Source organism: Xiphophorus couchianus, chromosome 21, assembly GCF_001444195.1.
Source record: "Xiphophorus couchianus chromosome 21, X_couchianus-1.0, whole genome shotgun sequence".
Classification (NCBI taxonomy): domain Eukaryota; kingdom Metazoa; phylum Chordata; class Actinopteri; order Cyprinodontiformes; family Poeciliidae; genus Xiphophorus; species Xiphophorus couchianus.
Genome location: NC_040248.1, coordinates 10,348,734 through 10,365,695, shown reverse-complemented (window position 1 = coordinate 10,365,695; position 16,962 = coordinate 10,348,734). Strand labels below are relative to the sequence as shown.

At 39.2% G+C, this 16,962-nt stretch overlaps 2 protein-coding genes across 3 annotated transcripts; both read right to left on the bottom strand.

Moving 5' to 3' along the window:
• Positions 1–219: 219 nt before the first annotated feature.
• Positions 220–9,674, bottom strand: gyg1b (glycogenin 1b). 2 transcript variants are annotated; one of them, XM_028004632.1, is made up of 8 exons: positions 9,523–9,674; positions 8,089–8,224; positions 7,820–7,994; positions 7,565–7,727; positions 2,794–2,920; positions 1,799–2,015; positions 1,085–1,123; positions 220–878 (listed from the first exon to the last, which is right to left on the bottom strand). In XM_028004632.1, exons 1-8 carry the CDS (start codon positions 9,527–9,529, stop codon positions 729–731), a joined length of 1,014 nt encoding a protein of 337 aa, XP_027860433.1. In that variant the 5' UTR covers positions 9,530–9,674; the 3' UTR covers positions 220–728. The 2 variants fall into 2 exon arrangements, with proteins under 2 accessions (XP_027860433.1, XP_027860434.1); XM_028004633.1 differs by lacking the exon at positions 1,085–1,123.
• Positions 9,675–11,578: 1,904 nt separating this feature from the next.
• On the bottom strand, positions 11,579–16,962 carry cpb1 (carboxypeptidase B1 (tissue)). Its single transcript, XM_028004503.1, has 11 exons — positions 16,820–16,962; positions 15,661–15,736; positions 15,278–15,402; positions 15,073–15,172; positions 14,883–14,984; positions 14,684–14,788; positions 14,477–14,587; positions 14,289–14,379; positions 13,864–14,066; positions 12,154–12,238; positions 11,579–11,928 (listed from the first exon to the last, which is right to left on the bottom strand). The coding sequence occupies exons 1-11, from the start codon at positions 16,882–16,884 to the stop codon at positions 11,741–11,743; spliced, it is 1,251 nt and encodes a 416-aa protein (XP_027860304.1). The 5' UTR covers positions 16,885–16,962; the 3' UTR covers positions 11,579–11,740.

Below are 16,962 nucleotides of genomic sequence, written 5' to 3'. Positions count from 1 at the left end.
GGCTTAACAGCTGTAGCTCATGTTGCAGATGACAGTCTCCAGTCAGTCAATTTTAATCTCCCCTAAACAAACTTTCTAGCGTAGTTGACACTCCAGATCTTTTGTGGCATACCCTGGGTTTTTGCTAGATTATGAAGCAGAAAAACTGAACCAGTTTTTTTTAGAGCCATTACCCTGCTTTTAAAATCCTTGAGCCAAGACACAAAACAGCCTGAAAGGTAAGAAAGCTCATAGAAAGAGACCATTGATTTTATTGTTTGAGGAAATACAGTTACATACAGCAATGATGCTGGTCATCAAGTAAAACTTGTTACAGCACAACCCAATCAGAGACAAAGGAATCTAGCTAGCAAGGTGACCAAGTCTGCCTTTAAGCGTTGTAAAACATCCTAGAAAAAAGCCAACTCTAGCACAGAACTAATGTTGACTTGAAAGTTAAAAAAAGTGATATTTAACATCTGCGTTAAAAAAATAAAACAGCACTGACAAGAATTCTAAGAGTCTACCTTGATTACATCCCATTGTAAACTTGTCATGTGTTTTCACAGTGTAACAGGGCAAATTGACTTTTAAACCAGTTAGTGATTTTCCTTAGAGATTAATCTTCTTTGGACATTGGTGACTGTGCTGGTGAAGGGAAAGAAAGTTTGACTGCAACCCATTTACAGAGTTTTAGAGACACAGTGACCATTTGGTCAGACTGCAGGTACTTTTTTCCATTTCACTTTTCATTTGAGAAAAGTGTCAAGCTTCCTCTTTATGTTATCAAATGAGTCCATTCCCATGTAGTCTGCTTGGCCTTGTTCCCACTGCTCCTTGCGTTCTTCTGAAGTTGGTATGGGTTGGAAAGCCTGTGCATGTGAGGAGCCACTTTCCCCCTAGGAGAAGAGATCCAAATCAGTAACTTTAATTTGACAAAAAAATAATAAATTAATAAAATAAATGGTTGACACCTATTGTGATACCCACACCATGTGAATCTGTATTAATGAGCACAGGCAGACAAACCAAGCCTTTCAGTTTAGAACAAGTGAATAACAGCAATCAGGCAGGCACCAACAGTTAAACCAAATCCTCTCCATACCTGTACAGTCTCACAAGTGACCAAGTCACTGTGCTTGAACTTTGAGATGGATGGAAAGACAGAAAAGAGGCAGAATTAAAGCATGTACTTGCAGTGCAAAAGTAGCCAAAAGCATTTGCAGGCAGTTCTACCAACAATGCCAGTCTCTTGTATTCAAGAGCTCAGAGCACAAAAGAGTCTGCCAAGTTGGAAACTGTAATAAAGTTTATTACAAACTCTGAGCCAACTCAGGAAAGGTAGTGCTACAAGACATTAGCTGGTACAAGATTCTCACTGCAACACTAATGTCCTACTTGCAACTTGCCAACTGTAAAATTTAAAAGGATTTAAAGAACACTCCAGTTTCACCAGACTTTTATAGTTTTTGATCAGAAATTCCCAAACTTAAATTGGTCCCTATTGTAAAAAATATGGCTAAAATGTCCTTCAGCCAGTGGCCAGCAGGATGAAACCGGTGAGGCAGACGGAACATGCATTACGTCATTTAAACAGCCAAACGCCACTAGGACTTTCAGAAATTTAATTGAAATGTCTTCAAGCCCTTGGAAGCTGAGGAAAAATTGCTTTAATGGAATAAAAACCCAGTCAATATCAGCCTCTATGTAATGCAAATACAAAGTATCAGCTTAAACATCTGCACCTCTGATCCCAATCAGCTACACCCAATTAAGTTTGTGTAGAAGTATATATGAATTAAAGTTTGATCTTCATCACCTCCACACATCCAGAGTGAAACGGCTTGTCGCCATAATGTTCCTGGAGCATTGGAACCACAGTGCTGGCATACAGAGTCCACCAATTCAGGAGAAAGCTGGGATGCATTGCAGGCTCTTGCACACCTCCTGAAATCTGTCTGGTTTTGCGGTCAAAAGTATAACTCCATGGTTTGGTCTTTCCAAGAAAGTGGAGCACCTTGGCATTTCCCCCATACCTGTAGAGGGCAAAGCAAGATGTGACAAACTGTATGAAACAACATTCCTGGCTTCTATAAGTTTGAACTATATTGGCATGAAAGACAATGTTGTCTCCTACACATAATGTAACAGTGTTGAGGGACAGTATGAATGAAGTCCACAGCTAAAAATGGATTCAAAACAGTTTGAGGCAGGCAAACACAAAAACATTGTTTTCATTCCTTTTGCCAACCCATTAAGCTCTATTGTTGACAACTACCAAACACAAGAGACTAATTTATGGACAAGGAAGTGCCAAACTGAAACCCTCTGGAAGAGGTTTGCTTCTAAATCCAGACTAGCGTTGATATACAGATGCAGCTGGAAAGAGTGGGAGAGTTTAAGATGGTGCACAATGAGCGATCCAGGAGGCAAACATAAAAAGACCTTTAATAATCTGCACTATTTTAGGAGAGGGTGTCAGCTGCTGCGACCTCAGGATGGATATCCAAACCAGACTGAAGCCTGCTGGGTGACGCTTCAGCTGAGACTGGAATGTCACTGCTCATCTCCCCAGTAACTTGAGGTGGTGTCATAATTTTGCAACATGTTCATGTGATTGGGGGTCTACTTACATCTTTGGTCTTCACAAGTTCGAAGACACCCTCTCCTACATTGACAGACTGATGTGTTGCAACAATTGTGTTTTTATACACAGGAAATGGCAAATGAAAGCACTAGTTTATTCAAATTACATTTACAGTTGAATTTTTTTCCCCCTCATCATTACCACGAGTTCTGTAGATTGACACTTACTGCTTAAATGCTGGGAGGTAAGTGTAGATGGCTATGCTGCTGAGGTTGTAAATAAAGGGGAGATGCTTTGAGATGTCAGCTGTTGCCCAGTCACTGAAGAAACCATTCAAAACACCTTGGTCTCCTCCTGTAGTGACAAGATAAAGACTTAATGGGTTGCCCAACACCAAACAATTTTGGAAAATTTCTATGATGGACAATAACCTCTTGCTTCAATGAGAACAGTCTACATAAATAAGCCTCATTCCCAGAGTTACCATCTAAAAAGCATAATGCAACTCAACCAGAGTTTTGTTGTCAAAATATTGAGCCAAGTGAAAGTTAGTCTTTGCCAAAACTGAACAACTGCATGATAAAAGCTGACAGGTGATTAGGGTACTACAACACATCAACTGTATGGATGTATGGGACCCTTTAGTACACTAAAGTTAATCATAGAAATAGGACAGTTACTTTGGAGACCATGACATGGCAAGATTTTGACTCTAGTAAGCAGCTTCAGTTTAAATCCATTTTAATATTGCTCACATGCTAGTATAGTGTTAACATTTTCCCCTTTAGTCAAACTTAGATTTTCAATTAAAATGGGCCCAGCCAAGAGAACTTTCAAAATTGCAAACATTTAAAAAATGCCACAAGAAGTAGGTGACCAGTGAAGCAAAGCATGCCTTGGAGAATGTGCATTTCCACTTCCATTCATCAGAACTCAATGCATGCAATCACATAAATTTTCCCACAAGTCTGAACTACTTGACTGACAGCTGTGGATATTTGAATAAAAGCCATTTGATTTGGTGCATGCTACAGGTAGTTTGCCTTTGTCCCAATTAGGTAGAGTATGGCAGATCTGAGCTCTTATGCAGTCAAGAAGTCGAATTTGAAGAGTGCCCAACTCCTAGTAGGGTTACAGACACCAGCATGTTGCTATGCAAACTAGAACATGTCACAGGAGATGTGTGATTTGTTTCCCCTTTAAAAAGCAAACTTTGTCCATAAACTAAAATTAGGTGTACTAGATTAGAGCTCCAACAATGCCAAGCCCCATTCAAGGCCAGTCGACTTTAAATAATCTGTTTAGACAAATATTTGCACAGGCATTTTCTCCCTTTCAAATGAAGATGCTGGAGTGAACAAACATTTCATGAGTTTGACCACTGAAGCAGACTTAACCTTCAGTGGCAAGTTACTTAACTAAAAGTTGCTAGAACCCCTGTAGAGTCCTGACCAATAAACTATGAAGCCACAAGCTCCAGTTTAAAGTGAACACAGCAATTTTGTCTGAACCCATCATCTCAGAACTCAATATAGAACAGAATCTTCATTTTGAAGGGATGAGCAGAGCACAGAAAGAATGTGCCTCTAACTTTGCCAGTTTGTCTTGGCAGCAGTTAGCATGAAAGCCACAGATTGAGATATAGCCTCTGGGTTCAACTGCTCATATACTCAGCAATTTCCCCCCGCATGTTCAGAAATGCTGCACATATAATGTACTAGAAGTAGAATGTTAAAGGTCAAAGAACTCATCACATACCATAGCACATGTGATAGGAACTTCCATGACTATAAATAAGACCACACCATTGATAGACACTGGCATGAGTTTAAAAACTGAAATAAACCCAATAAAATGACCTGTTTTTATTAATGGATTAGTGTAGAAAAAGGAGAGTCCTTTTATTGTCATGTGCAACCTACTTGCCAGAAAACTTCCAAGCACAGACTCATACAGGCTGCTGAAATCACTGGCCTACACAAGGCCATCTAATTGGTTTCTCCAAAAAAAAAAAAAGCAGCCAGTCATTTCTGCCCACTAACAAGGGTCAGCACTGCCAGTCAACAACTGTATGTTTATTCAACAGTTTTGAAGCCAAGTATATAGGCTCTTTAAGTTTGAGCAGGATACAATGTTCACACTGGCACAAGATGGAAGTCATTTGCTGTCTACACACTAATCCTTTACACCACAGGTGTCAAACTCCAGTACTCAAGGGCCAGTGTTCTGCCATTTTTAGATGTGCCACATGTACAAAACACTGGAATGAAATGGCTTAATTACCACCTCCTTGTGTAGATCAGTTCTCCAGAGTCTTGCTAATGACCTAATTATTCTATTCAGGTGTGGTGCAGCAGAGGCACATCTAAAAGTTGCAGGACACCAGCCCTTAAGGACTGGAGTTTGACACCCCTGCTTTACACCAAGTTTCTCAGTTTTGTGCCTATTGGCAGCATTGCCACATGTTAAGATTCAACATTGTTGCAGATACCAGCATCATGCAAGCTTGATGGAAGCCCTCAATATGGTGGAGATGTGGGAGCCATTTAGGTTAAATAGTAGACATCATGCCAAATTGAGAAACAGAAAATTAACCATTTAAGACTTAAATGGCACAAACTTTGAATGTGGTATACTACCACTTCCCAGACAAGTTTTACATTAAGTTGATGCCTTGCTTTATCCAGAGCACAGCAAAACCCAGAAAGCTGCACCAAATAGTGGATCACCTTTTAAGGTGTAAAATGACCAGCATTCCTTCTTGCATAAACCATTTACTTCAATATTTTATAAACAGGAAGACCATTCATTCCGCAAGGTCATCCTTTAGTTTAGGCAACTGGCTCTGTGTGTAGTCATCTTATACTTGGAAGGTTGTAGGTTTGATTTCAGCTTTCTCCTGTTTTGGGTCGATGTGCCCCTGGGCAAGGCCCTTAACCCCAAGTTGTCTACCGATCTTTGCATAAATGTGTGTCCGAATGGGTGAATGAGAGTTTCGTGTAAAGTGCTATGAATAGACAAAATGATTTTTTTAGTGCTGAAGTGTTCAGATTGCTAAATGCAGAAATGTTCAGTCCATTTATCACTTAGTATGAGCTTCGCATTACTGGGAGTCCTGTTAGACTTCAATTGAAACAAGGTCTGCTTTGGTCAAATAGAATAAAGTTGCCTTGACAATATGCCAGAGATGTTAAAGTAATGCAGTTTTAAATTTTACCCATTTGCCCGGACATGAATAATGGTTCCATTCCAGCTTGAGAATTTCATGTTCTTTTGTTCTGAAATTATCAAGTAATTTGTCTCATTATTAAGCTACAGCCAACATTAATTGAGAGCTCTACACAGCCATTATCACACATCCTTTTTACAGCAGAAAGTATATAGAAGCTTCATCTTCATTACATGTCAGTGGTTACACTAGACTCAAGTCTCAGACCTGGAGTACAAGTCCAAGTAGTCCAAAATCTTAATTTTGCCATTTGAGTACAACCATCCAATAAGCATATCACTTTCAATGCAGAATGCAAGTGCAAATTTAGAGAACATCTCTTGTTAAGACTGCCTCAGTTTAATCTCTACAGTGTCCAGACTTAGAAATTCAGTAGATCAGGCAACATAGCCATTTAATGCTACAAGTTTCATTGTGCCTACTTGGAGGGCCATGCTCAAATGGCCAGTCTTGACTTGCAACCAATCTATGCTGTCTGAATACATCATCATGATTGAGTGTAATCAACTCCAGTGTGAACCCTATCAAAAATTTTCTGAAATCTCACAACAAACCGATTTGTTTTTGGCTACCCAACCATGACCAATATTTGAGATCTGGAGCAAACTTCCAAAGTTTAGTTGCACCATGCTTTTAACAGTCCAAATGCCAAGTGCCTCTGGGCAAGACAGGGCCTCTCGGGCAAGACAGGGCCTCTCAGACGCAACCTTCACTCCACCTCAAGTGAACACCCGAGAATAGCTCAGCGTTAAAAAGTCTGACAGGAGGCCTTTTGTCCAGAAACTAGGTGAGATAAAGATCACACTTGGAGCTAAAGATAAACAAGCTTTAAATCATGCACTTCAGAATTTACTTAAAAAAAAAAAAAAAAAAAAATCAGGTTAACGCTAAAGTGTTGAAGATGACTGTGCTGAAAAGCAGGCAACTCAGGGACAAAGTCATGTTTCAGTCTCCCTTTGTTTAGGATTTACACTAATGAGATCATGGAATGCCTGAGACATGATTTCAGAAACTATTGCAGGTCTAGAACTTTCAAAACAACCCAACTGGGTCAATTACAGTTAAAGATGGTCACTTGAATTGCACAAAAATCCGTGAGGGATGGTGGAGTTCCAGAGCGAAATTCCATGAGAGGTGTACGGCGCCTGGTGCCGGAAGAAAACGGCGAGTGACTGAGGATCACTGCGCGTGATACAAACCCTGTAAATTCTAGACACCAACAGGTACCATAGAATTGCACAAAAATCCATGAGGGACGGTGGAGTCCCTGCTCGAAAATCCGTGAAAGAGGTGTACGGAGTCTTGTGCCAGAAGCCCATTAAAATGCTTTCTACATCGTTTTAAACTGTGTGATTGTGAGTGGGAATAAAAATAGCAATAGGTATTTTGTTCCATATAACACAGTAGGAGTGTAACTGGTAAACCTTTTATGGATGCAAACTCCACTAAAAACCCACCTGTTTGGAATTGTATTTGAAACGTAATCAATTACAAATTTATTGATGGAACCTGACTTAATGTCGTGTTTTGATTGTTGGTTCTATTTTGCATTGTGTTTGATATGATGTAAAGCACTTTGAAATGCCTTGCTGCTGAAATTATGCTATACAAATAAAATGTGATTTGATTTTGTCCAGACAGCAAGTGTCTGGACATGCATGTGTCCAGACACATTTAAGAGGAAATACTCGTGTAAAATCTGTTAATCTAGGACTACTTGATAAAATGCACAAAAGTAGCAAAATCAGTAATGCTCCATTTTAGCTTACCATCAAAGCTGCCATGTTCTGTGCAATATTGAAGCAGTTTGCCATGAGTCTCTACAGAGGGCCGGAAAACAAACACACCAGAGTTGAAGCAGTCAGGCCAGCCAGGATCTGGAGCAGCTGACAATTCCTCTCTTTCAAAGAGTTCATCTATGTTTGACAGCGCCTAAGATGCAGAACAAGTACAAAGCAAACACGTTTGCACAAGTCTCCACAGCTTCTCAAAGCTTCTGGGGATAAGCAAACATTAAAGCTCACCAGAGTGTCCGCATCCATGAAAACACATTTGGAGTAGTGTGTGAGGGTCCAGCACTGGAGCTTTGTGAACGTGACACCCAGGTCAGGCCTCTTCATCATAGCCAAGTGAGCTGCGTCACCGCTGTCCAACACATCCACAACCTTCACCTCGTCAAAGATGTTCTTCAGCACGGATCTATTGAGTTAGAACTGAGTAATGCATCAATCATGCAAGCAGAACCCAAGAGCTGACAGGAGTACAAACAGACACTGGACTGAATTTTCCTTACTGGCAAGGGTTAGACACCTGTGGGCCAACAAGTACAACCAATTTCTTGGATGTGTTGTGGTTGCGAAGAGACTTGCCCAGAACCATGGCACCTCGAGCATAGCTGTCGTTGGTAGCCAGTGTCACAAAAGCCTGATCTGTGGGGTTTGAAAAAACACACAATTCACCTTAAAACATTCAAAAAAGAAAACTGCAAGAATTTCAATCAGTGATAGGATATACATTCAAAGATTTTAAAAACTTGTGCAAGATTGACAAAGTAAATCCACCAAGTTCTCCCCATCATTTCCTATACTTTTAGAAGGGGGCAGGGGGACTTATTGTCCCCAAGTTTAGATTGTAGTAGCAACAATTTCAGATTGACTGGTATATTATATTATACCAGATTGCATTACATTTAAGCTAAACTCAATTTAAGACATCAATATGACTGTACAGGTTTGACTTCTGTACAGTTAGAAGTAAACTGGTTGTCACATTTAAAATTATGTATTTGCAAATCATATGTTAGAGCTTAAAGAACAAAAAAAAATCCCCTTCTTTTCCTTTGGGAAAAAAAAACCCAACACCTAGTTCAAAAGTAAAAAAAAAAAGTTTATATAATCAGTGTGGCACCAACACTGTTTTGCTGCATCACATTACAAGGAAAAAAAACCCCTTCCTGCCAAGCCATGTCCTCAAACAAGGACTTGCTTGTTGGGGGAATTTATAAAAACTGAAATGATTTAATCACTGGATCTGGGATGGTTTTGCAGCACTTGTGCATCATCCAACTGCAATCCCATAAGAACTGTATGTTAGTCCCATGGTGCTATGCAATTTAATGTTTAACACCAAGTAGCGCACAGGCATGTAGTGTCTAAATCTGGGCCAGTTTGAGAACAATGGTTCCCATTAATTGTGCATGCCATGTTTCAGTACCACGCCTTTCACATCACACCCCCTTTTCCATTGGTAGAGCCCCAATACATCTAGGAATAAAAAAAAAAAAGTTTTAATATTCCAGGTTGCGTTGAGTCTCTGACTGCAGACAAGTCCTTGAATATTTACAGCACATAGACATTAAAGTATTAAAGTGTACAAAATTGAATTAAACGGTTAAAAAGAAAAACAAATGCGATTTTGAGAGTTTATTTTAAGTTAAACTCTGAGCTCAGCGAACTAGGACTACACTCATTAGGACCAGCTGTAGATAATTAAATGCCTGTCGTGAAAGGCGTACGATTTAAACACAATTCACTCCCTACACATTAACTCGCAAGTCACTTTATTTCACGCTAGGATACAGTCATACAAGTAACCAACTAAAAATTAAACAAATCACTGGTTTGCGACACAAACTTTGCAGCAAACATGCCTGCGCTTAACGTGTCACTTGAACAGCTGCAGCGGCTGGTTCGTGAACACCGTTAGAAAGTGTTAAAATGTTACATACCTGCCATGGCTGAGAGGAGTAGTCGAAGCTACTGCTGGGGTAGCTCAGACTCAAAAACCACTGCTCTGCGTGGAAAGAGAAGGGCTGACTAAACAGACAGAGGTGAATTTATACCACGGAGACAGCCCGGTCACGTGGTGTTGTCTCCGCACACCCACCTGCTGCCGATATGATCCTTCACAGCCTCTACAGTTCAGGGGTGTCAACCGATCCAGATTCATATATTCACAACTTAAAAGCACCAGATACCTTTGAGGATTCTGCACACACATTTTCACTTTTAAAATGATAATTTTTAAAATATTTAAAATGTTTAGGAATTTCATACGTGGAAGCATGATTTTTCTCCTTAAGGTAATCCGTAAGCATCACTGAAGTAAGCGACTGTGTTGTCTTTTCTAAATTTACTACATTTGATCCAGGCTCCCATAAAAAGAAGATCTTTGTCGCCATCTTGTGGTTAAAAAATATATACCGCGGTAAAGCATTTTCCGTTGAGGCGAATTTTTTATGGTTTCTACAGACCTCTTTTTTTTTTATGTCGAGTATTGTTGAGAAAACTTTACAGTTTGGCTTAGCTGACAAACAGTCCATGGTTGATGCGACATTATGTTCCATTAAAAGTCAGAATCCTTTCATCTGCAGAAATACTATGATGACTCTACAATTATCAGGTGTCGGAATGAAAAAGAGACTGGAGGGAAAAAGAGACTGAACAGCAATGTTGTAGAAAGGACAGAACAGACTTTATTTCTTGAGAAAATGTAGGTCTTTCGGTGTTTGCAGCAAAACATGGCAGATATTCAATAAGTCAATGTGGAGAGAGGGAAATCTAATCTGCAAACATCTGTTGCAGCATCAGAGCTGCAACAGTGATAAAAAAATGGAACAGAAGGCTTTTCTCCTTTATAGGGACAGATCTCAGCCCTTTTCTGAGTGGATTGTCCATGAAGTTAAAAAGATTGTGGAAAACTCTGAGCAACACATCTCAGTAATTCAGCAAAAATAATCTTTTCAGTTGGATGCTTGATTCATTTAGAGGCTGAATAAAGAATTACTGGACCTAAATTAATTATTTGTAGGAGTAAATTAACATTACCCTGAATGCACTATTGTCAGACACTATGGAATCTACATGAAAATTTATCTGCAACCTAAAGTAAAAATGATCCAACCCAGTGCTAGCAAAGAATACCTAAATCGTTGGTCAGTGAGTGTATATATTGTATCCTAATTACTATAGTAGTTAGAAGGCTAAAGGAACATTTTAGTCAGACTTTACTTTCCTCCATATGCACCATTTTCTCAAACTAACCTCAGACATTCATTAATATTACCCAGTTATGGTGGAATAAATGTTAATTGCTTGTTTTCTGAAGTTGAAAAGATCTGTAAGAGTCACAATTTTATTTTCATAATGCTTTTGACAAACCAAAATGAGGTTATGTATTCTATTAAGACTCCTTACATATATATCTTTATTTAGTTGTAAAGCATACCAATGAAACTTTTTGTATGCATTGTGTTATTTTGGCCTGTTGTGTGACTTCTTTAGTGCCTGCAGCTGTTATACTTAATAGGATGAAGCTCTTCTCTAGAGACCTTTTAATGCTGGCTGGTCAATTTCAGAAAACTCAGGTTTGTTATCTGTTTTCTTCTTGAACAGTGGATGTGTTGCGTTATGTGTTGGTGTTTCTATTGTGTTTCTTCTATATAAATAAGTATGCTCCAAATCGATTTCGCAATAGGGGTGATAAAATTACCATTGACCATTGGTTATGTTCAGACAGATGCTTGGCAGAGCAGAGATGCTGCCACGGACAGCTCTGTGTTTGTTACCTACTGTGCTGCTGGACTGAAATCCTCAAGAACAGATAAACATCGTCCATTGGAACAAGGCCACCTGTATAAGACGGTTTGAATCTAAAAAAAAAACACGATAGTTTTTCTGATGTGCCAATATTACACACGCAACAATTTATTGTGTCGTTCTGTTGATATCTTTCAAGATTGAAAAGGGCTTAGGATAAATATGTAAAAAAAATGATTCAGCATGTTGGGATGGATCATTGATTTTATTGTTTGCACTCATTTCGACATTCTGTCAAATGCAGTGAGAAAACATGGCGGGAGATGGCCGTATCTATGGAAACAGGGCAGAAGATTGGTTAGAGGTTGTAAGGGCTACAGGGGGCGGGGGTCCTGGCTACCGCACTTTTTAGTAGAGGTTCTTCAGCACGTGGGCGGCGATGTAATTGACGGCCAGCATGGTCTCCTCACATGTGGGCTGGATCTGAGACTCAGGCAGCAGGAAGCCATAATAGCCAGTGTCGCGCAGCTCAAAGGTGTAGGAATATTTTATTCCCAGGTCATAGGCCCAGTCGTCAGACCCTCCTGCAGCGGGGTCTGAGGGTAAATAAAGAGTGGGGAAGTTACACAGCGCTACATATGCTGATGTAAAGTGATAGGTAGTCATTTGTTGTCTCTGGAAGGTCCCTCCTCTTAGATGACATTCAGGCTTACTGACCAAATAGTCATGTAGACTGTCTGAGGTGTAAACTATCAGTCATTCATCAAATACTCCATTTCCCTTAAAAGGCCAATAAATAATTGTTGGCTGTGTATACTCACAGATAGTGGCAGCTCCTGGTCCGCTGGTGTAACGGGTACCATGCAGACTAGTCAGAGCAGCGCTAGCTCCCTTAGCAACCGTCAGCTATAGAGAAAGGAATAAAAGACAAAGGGTGGTTTTTAAAAGATCTGATCATAAAAGGCAAACATTAACATCTACTATCGCTAAAAATTGGGAAACCCTGTAGGTTTTTCTAATCGTCTTTGAACTTATGGATCCTTAATATAAATTTTGATAAAGGTAGATTAAAAAGAATATTGTAAAACTCAACCAGAACACATTTCAGAATGTAAAAAAAAGAATGTATATAACATCTGGTTAATAATAAATCAGGACACTCCCACATTTATTCTCACCTACAACAAAATCAATCATCACCTTCGAAGGAATTGATTAAAACACCATTGAAGATTTCCTTGTTTAAATCTCAGACATGGTGTGTCTGTGGCTATTGAAGAACATAATGGTAAGCTTAAAATATCTTTCTAAGGCCTTCAGAAAGATTATTGCAGCAGCTTTTGTCTGGTAGCAAATTTAAGGAGGCCCCAAAATATTTTTATTTACTTGTTATTTCACCATCCAGAAAGTAGCCACGACTTTCTGACTACTAGTTGCTCAGACCACTAGCTGCTGTCTGAGCAGCTAGTGGGTGCTAAAATGACAATACCTTCAGCAGGCTCTTGCTACTGTTGACATAAAAATGTAGATTATGATCTTGATCTTAATATTAATTGTGGGATTACTTGAAATTGGCTTTTCATGCAAGAAACCCCTCAAATGTCTCACTCATCTAATAATGTTTTTCAGAGATAGATAAAAAGATCGTCATAAAAATGTAAACATTTTAATGAAAAGAACTTGATATTTTTATGCGAGTGTCTTAATCTTCTTTTATGACTGCGTCTGTTTATAGCGTGATATATCTGCTCATATGGTTTCTTGGCATCTGACAGCATGTGAATGCATTTGAAACACAGGATTTTCCTTCATTTTGCTGACATTAACCACCATAAGTTACCTCTTACAATTGGGGAATTTTGTCTTACGTGAAAAAGATCCAAACAGCAATTCCCCCTATAAAATATACAGTTTTACCCCCTTGTTGCATCTTTACATTCTCTGCACTTGTTTAAACAAAACATTGTTGAAATGTTTCTCTGAAAAACTGCAAAAAGCTTAAGTGAGTTGCTAGACGGAAATGAAACCCCCTCAGAGAAATACATGAGCAGGAAATTATATTTCAAGGGAACACATGAGTTATGGTGAATCCCTGGAGCTCTTTTGTTCGGTAAAGTGTCGGCAGAAAGCCTAAATCACAAGTGAGCAACAGAGGGGGCAGAGCTGGAGAGCAGTGGTGTGAGCTCTAACTGTGCAGCCCCTGGATGCCCCGGTGAGAGGTGAAAGAGCCATGAGAATGAGGCATGTGAGTGGGGAGTAAATGGTTTTCAGCAGCTAAATGTGGCCTGTAGATAAGAGTCACACTGTGATGGCACTGGGTTGAGTTCACACTTAAGCTTTCCGAAACACATTAGGAGACATTACAAAAGTTTCATCCACTCAGGTTTCGCTATGCCTACTTCTCTTGAAAATGTTTTTCATATATGTTTCATGGATTGTTTTATTTATAAAAATCAGACTCTTCCAAATAATATACACTGCACATATCACCCGATGATTAAGAGTATAACGTTTAGTCTTCACGAACTCACCAGCTCACTGTGGTCTGCAGCCAAGTCAAAGGTGTAGGAGTAAGGGAAGAGCAGCAGCTGGGAGTATGAGTGCACGGTGAGGTAGGCCTTGATGGTGGACTTGTTGTCGCGGATAAAGTTGGCAACATTCTTTGATTCGATCTCTGACTCAGCAGTGCTGCCGCAGAAGGTTTCACTGCAAGGGTTGCTGGAAGCGCCAATGGCTGAGAAAAATAGAGGAAAGCCTTCAATTATGACATCAAAAGAGTTTATTATTTAAAACATTTTTAAACACAAAAAAGACACTTTTTTCTTACTTGCTACCACTAAACTAGACTATACTGTTCAAGTTTTAGGTTAGATAGGATTATAATACTTTTGGTCACAACAGACCTACAGCAAGAAATATTTAGTCTAATACATTTAGTCTTCATTTTTGCACTTACTGCACCAGCCAGCGTCAAAGTTCCTGTTGGGATCAGTTCCGATGCAAGATGAGCCAGAGTTCCTGGAACGAGTCTTTCTCCACATCCTGTCCTGTTATTCCCAAGAAGATAGAAGCACATGTGAAAACTAACATGACGTTTAATTTATGTTTGACTGAAATTTGAGGTTTTAATATCCCATAACTTACGCTTGTGTGAGTGTACACGTAGCCATCAATGTTAAAGACGGGCAGAACGTAGACATCCATGCTGTTGAGCAGGGTGGTCATGGCAGAATCACTGCCATAGGTAGTGACAGCCTGAGGAATGTTTGAGGGGAAAAAAAACAACATTTAATCAGACAACGTTCATACAGAAAATAACGTTTGTAACCTACATGTCAGTTTCTTACTTACCTCATTGACAAACCACTGACAAAAAGCAGGAGAAATCCATTCTCTAGCATGGATGCCACAGTCCATGAAGATAGCGGGTTTAGGTGAGGTGGATGACTTGCCAACCTGTGGTTGTTTGATTAGATTAAGACATTGAACAATAAAGTAAAATTCATGAATAGTTTGGATTATTTGCTATTTCTGGGTGAAGCTGACATACCTTGAGGAGAATCATTGAACGCCCCTCATAAGTGTTTCCGATGACCTGGCTGCTCACCAGGGAGGGGTTGGAGGAGGCAATAGTGTTGGCCCATGCCTCGATCTGAAACAAACAAGACAAATGCATAAATGAGGTCTGAAGTAAAACCAGAGGTTGGTATTGTTTTCATGATGGATGTTGTTTTTCGTACTTCACTCCAGGTGTTGTACTTGGTATAGCTGTGAGCTCTGGGAGAGGCACCGCTGTCAGCCTGGCCATCAACAGCAGACTGAAAATCATCGATGAGAATCCTGAGGAGCGATGACAGAGCAAGGTAAGTAGAATCATAAAAATTCCGTTTTCAAACTACATCTACAGAAATGTACATTTATGTAAAAACGTTATCAGTGACTTACTCATATACAATCCCACCCTGCTCCAACGTGGTGTACATCATGTCGAGGTACCTGGCAGGCACATGGATGTCCACATTGATGTCAATAGTCACCAGATCCTCACTGTCGGGGCTCCAGAAGTCGAGCTGCAGGTGGCAGTAGAGTTCAACATTTGTCAATTGAAATGTTCAACCACAAGCTTCTAAAAAAGCTTTGATTATTGAGTAAAACAATAATGTCAATGTACATTTTCATTTTAATTAAACAAAAAAGTACTTTTGAAGTATATCTACACAGTCTTTAAAATTATTGGTCATGTGTCACTTTTTTCACTTGTCAGCATCAACAAATCTGAAGCCTTGCAATAGAACAGCAGTGTAGAGTGAGTGGCTATGGTGGTAGACCTTAATGCTCTTAGCCAGATCCTTAATGAGGGTCACGTGTGCATCCAGGCTCGGCTTCAGTCGGAAGACTTTGTCTCTGAGAAAGAAAAAAGAAAGTGATTTAAGTAAAGAAAACATCATGGACAGATGTTAGTTTCTTTTTTGTACTCATGTAATAAGATGCTAAAGTAAAGCTGAGCAATCTTTACTATTTTCAGAAGAGACCAAGCCAAAGAAATTGAATCACATTGTCTGTTTGCAACAAGTTACAATTAATTAAGTGCACAAAGTACAATCAGGGTCTTTTTACAGTATGTGTTCTAATTATTATTGATGGTTGAAAAATTCAATGCTCCATATGAAATTGCAAAACTAATACCAGGGGAGTTTTTTGCTATTCCTTTCTTCTGAAAAAGCACTAAACACACACTCACTACCCTAACATAACCCATTCTATGAAAACTGCTGTTTTTAGTATGAAACCTTTTGAGTTAACTACATGTATCAATGTAACTTACTCAATGAAATGTTGGACCTAATAAGTAAATTAGGTTAGCAACTTGTATTGTTATGGCATCAGTACATTGTAGAATCATCCTGTTGAGTTTTAATTAAACTAAGTATTTTAGACTTTAAGCTATAGTGAAGTCTATCAGATTGTAAAATCAATCTATCAGATTGCACTGTAGACCTGAAATACATTGAAATAGACATTTAACTTACCATGACTTACTACCCTGGATAGTGAGCCATATTTCTATATCAAAATATTCCACTGACAAACACAAACCCAAACACTCTTCAAATAGAAACAACTGACTATATGGAAAAAAAATCAGTAAAAGAAAATGTAAAAAGTATTAGTGCATAAATGGAGGAATATTGGTTAAGACTGAATATTACAGTAACATCTGGCTGCATGAGGAAAATAAATATTAAGAGAAATGTGTTTCAAAACCTTTGTGTGGTGCTGAACGTTAATGTGAGAATGCAAGCAGATTGAAGACTTAGACCTGATTTGCATGACTTCGTTGTTAACACACTGTAAATTTAACTCTATGATGCTTTACCTTACAGCAATGACAAAAGTGCAAAGGCATAATTAGCACGACAATTTCTGACATTCATCTAAAATTCACAACAAAGCATTTGCGTTTCTTTGATGAGATGAAAACTTTACCCCTCAAAGCGAGTGACTTCAGCCAAGGCAACAGCCACAAATCCGAAAAACAACAGGAGCTTCATGTTGGCAATGAAGCTGACCCTGCCTGCAGACAGCACTTATAGCCATCAGCCCTTCACCTATCCACCAATCCAAATCCA

What these genes read in the sequence shown, in the direction of transcription:
- gyg1b (XM_028004632.1), bottom strand. An exon ending in TCATGGATGCGGACACTCTG is followed by an intron (nt 7,728 to 7,819) that starts GTGAGCTTTAAT and finishes TCTGCATCTTAG; the next exon opens with GCGCTGTCAAACATAGATGA. An exon ending in AGAACATGGCAGCTTTGATG is followed by an intron (nt 2,921 to 7,564) that starts GTAAGCTAAAAT and finishes TTGTCACTACAG; the next exon opens with GAGGAGACCAAGGTGTTTTG.
- cpb1 (XM_028004503.1), bottom strand. Translation starts at nt 16,884, where the DNA reads ATGAAGCTCCTGTTGTTTTTCGGATTTGTGGCTGTTGCCTTGGCTGAA. An exon ending in ACGTGTACACTCACACAAGC is followed by an intron (nt 14,380 to 14,476) that starts GTAAGTTATGGG and finishes TGGGAATAACAG; the next exon opens with GACAGGATGTGGAGAAAGAC. An exon ending in CTGCAGACCACAGTGAGCTG is followed by an intron (nt 12,239 to 13,863) that starts GTGAGTTCGTGA and finishes CTTTCTCTATAG; the next exon opens with CTGACGGTTGCTAAGGGAGC.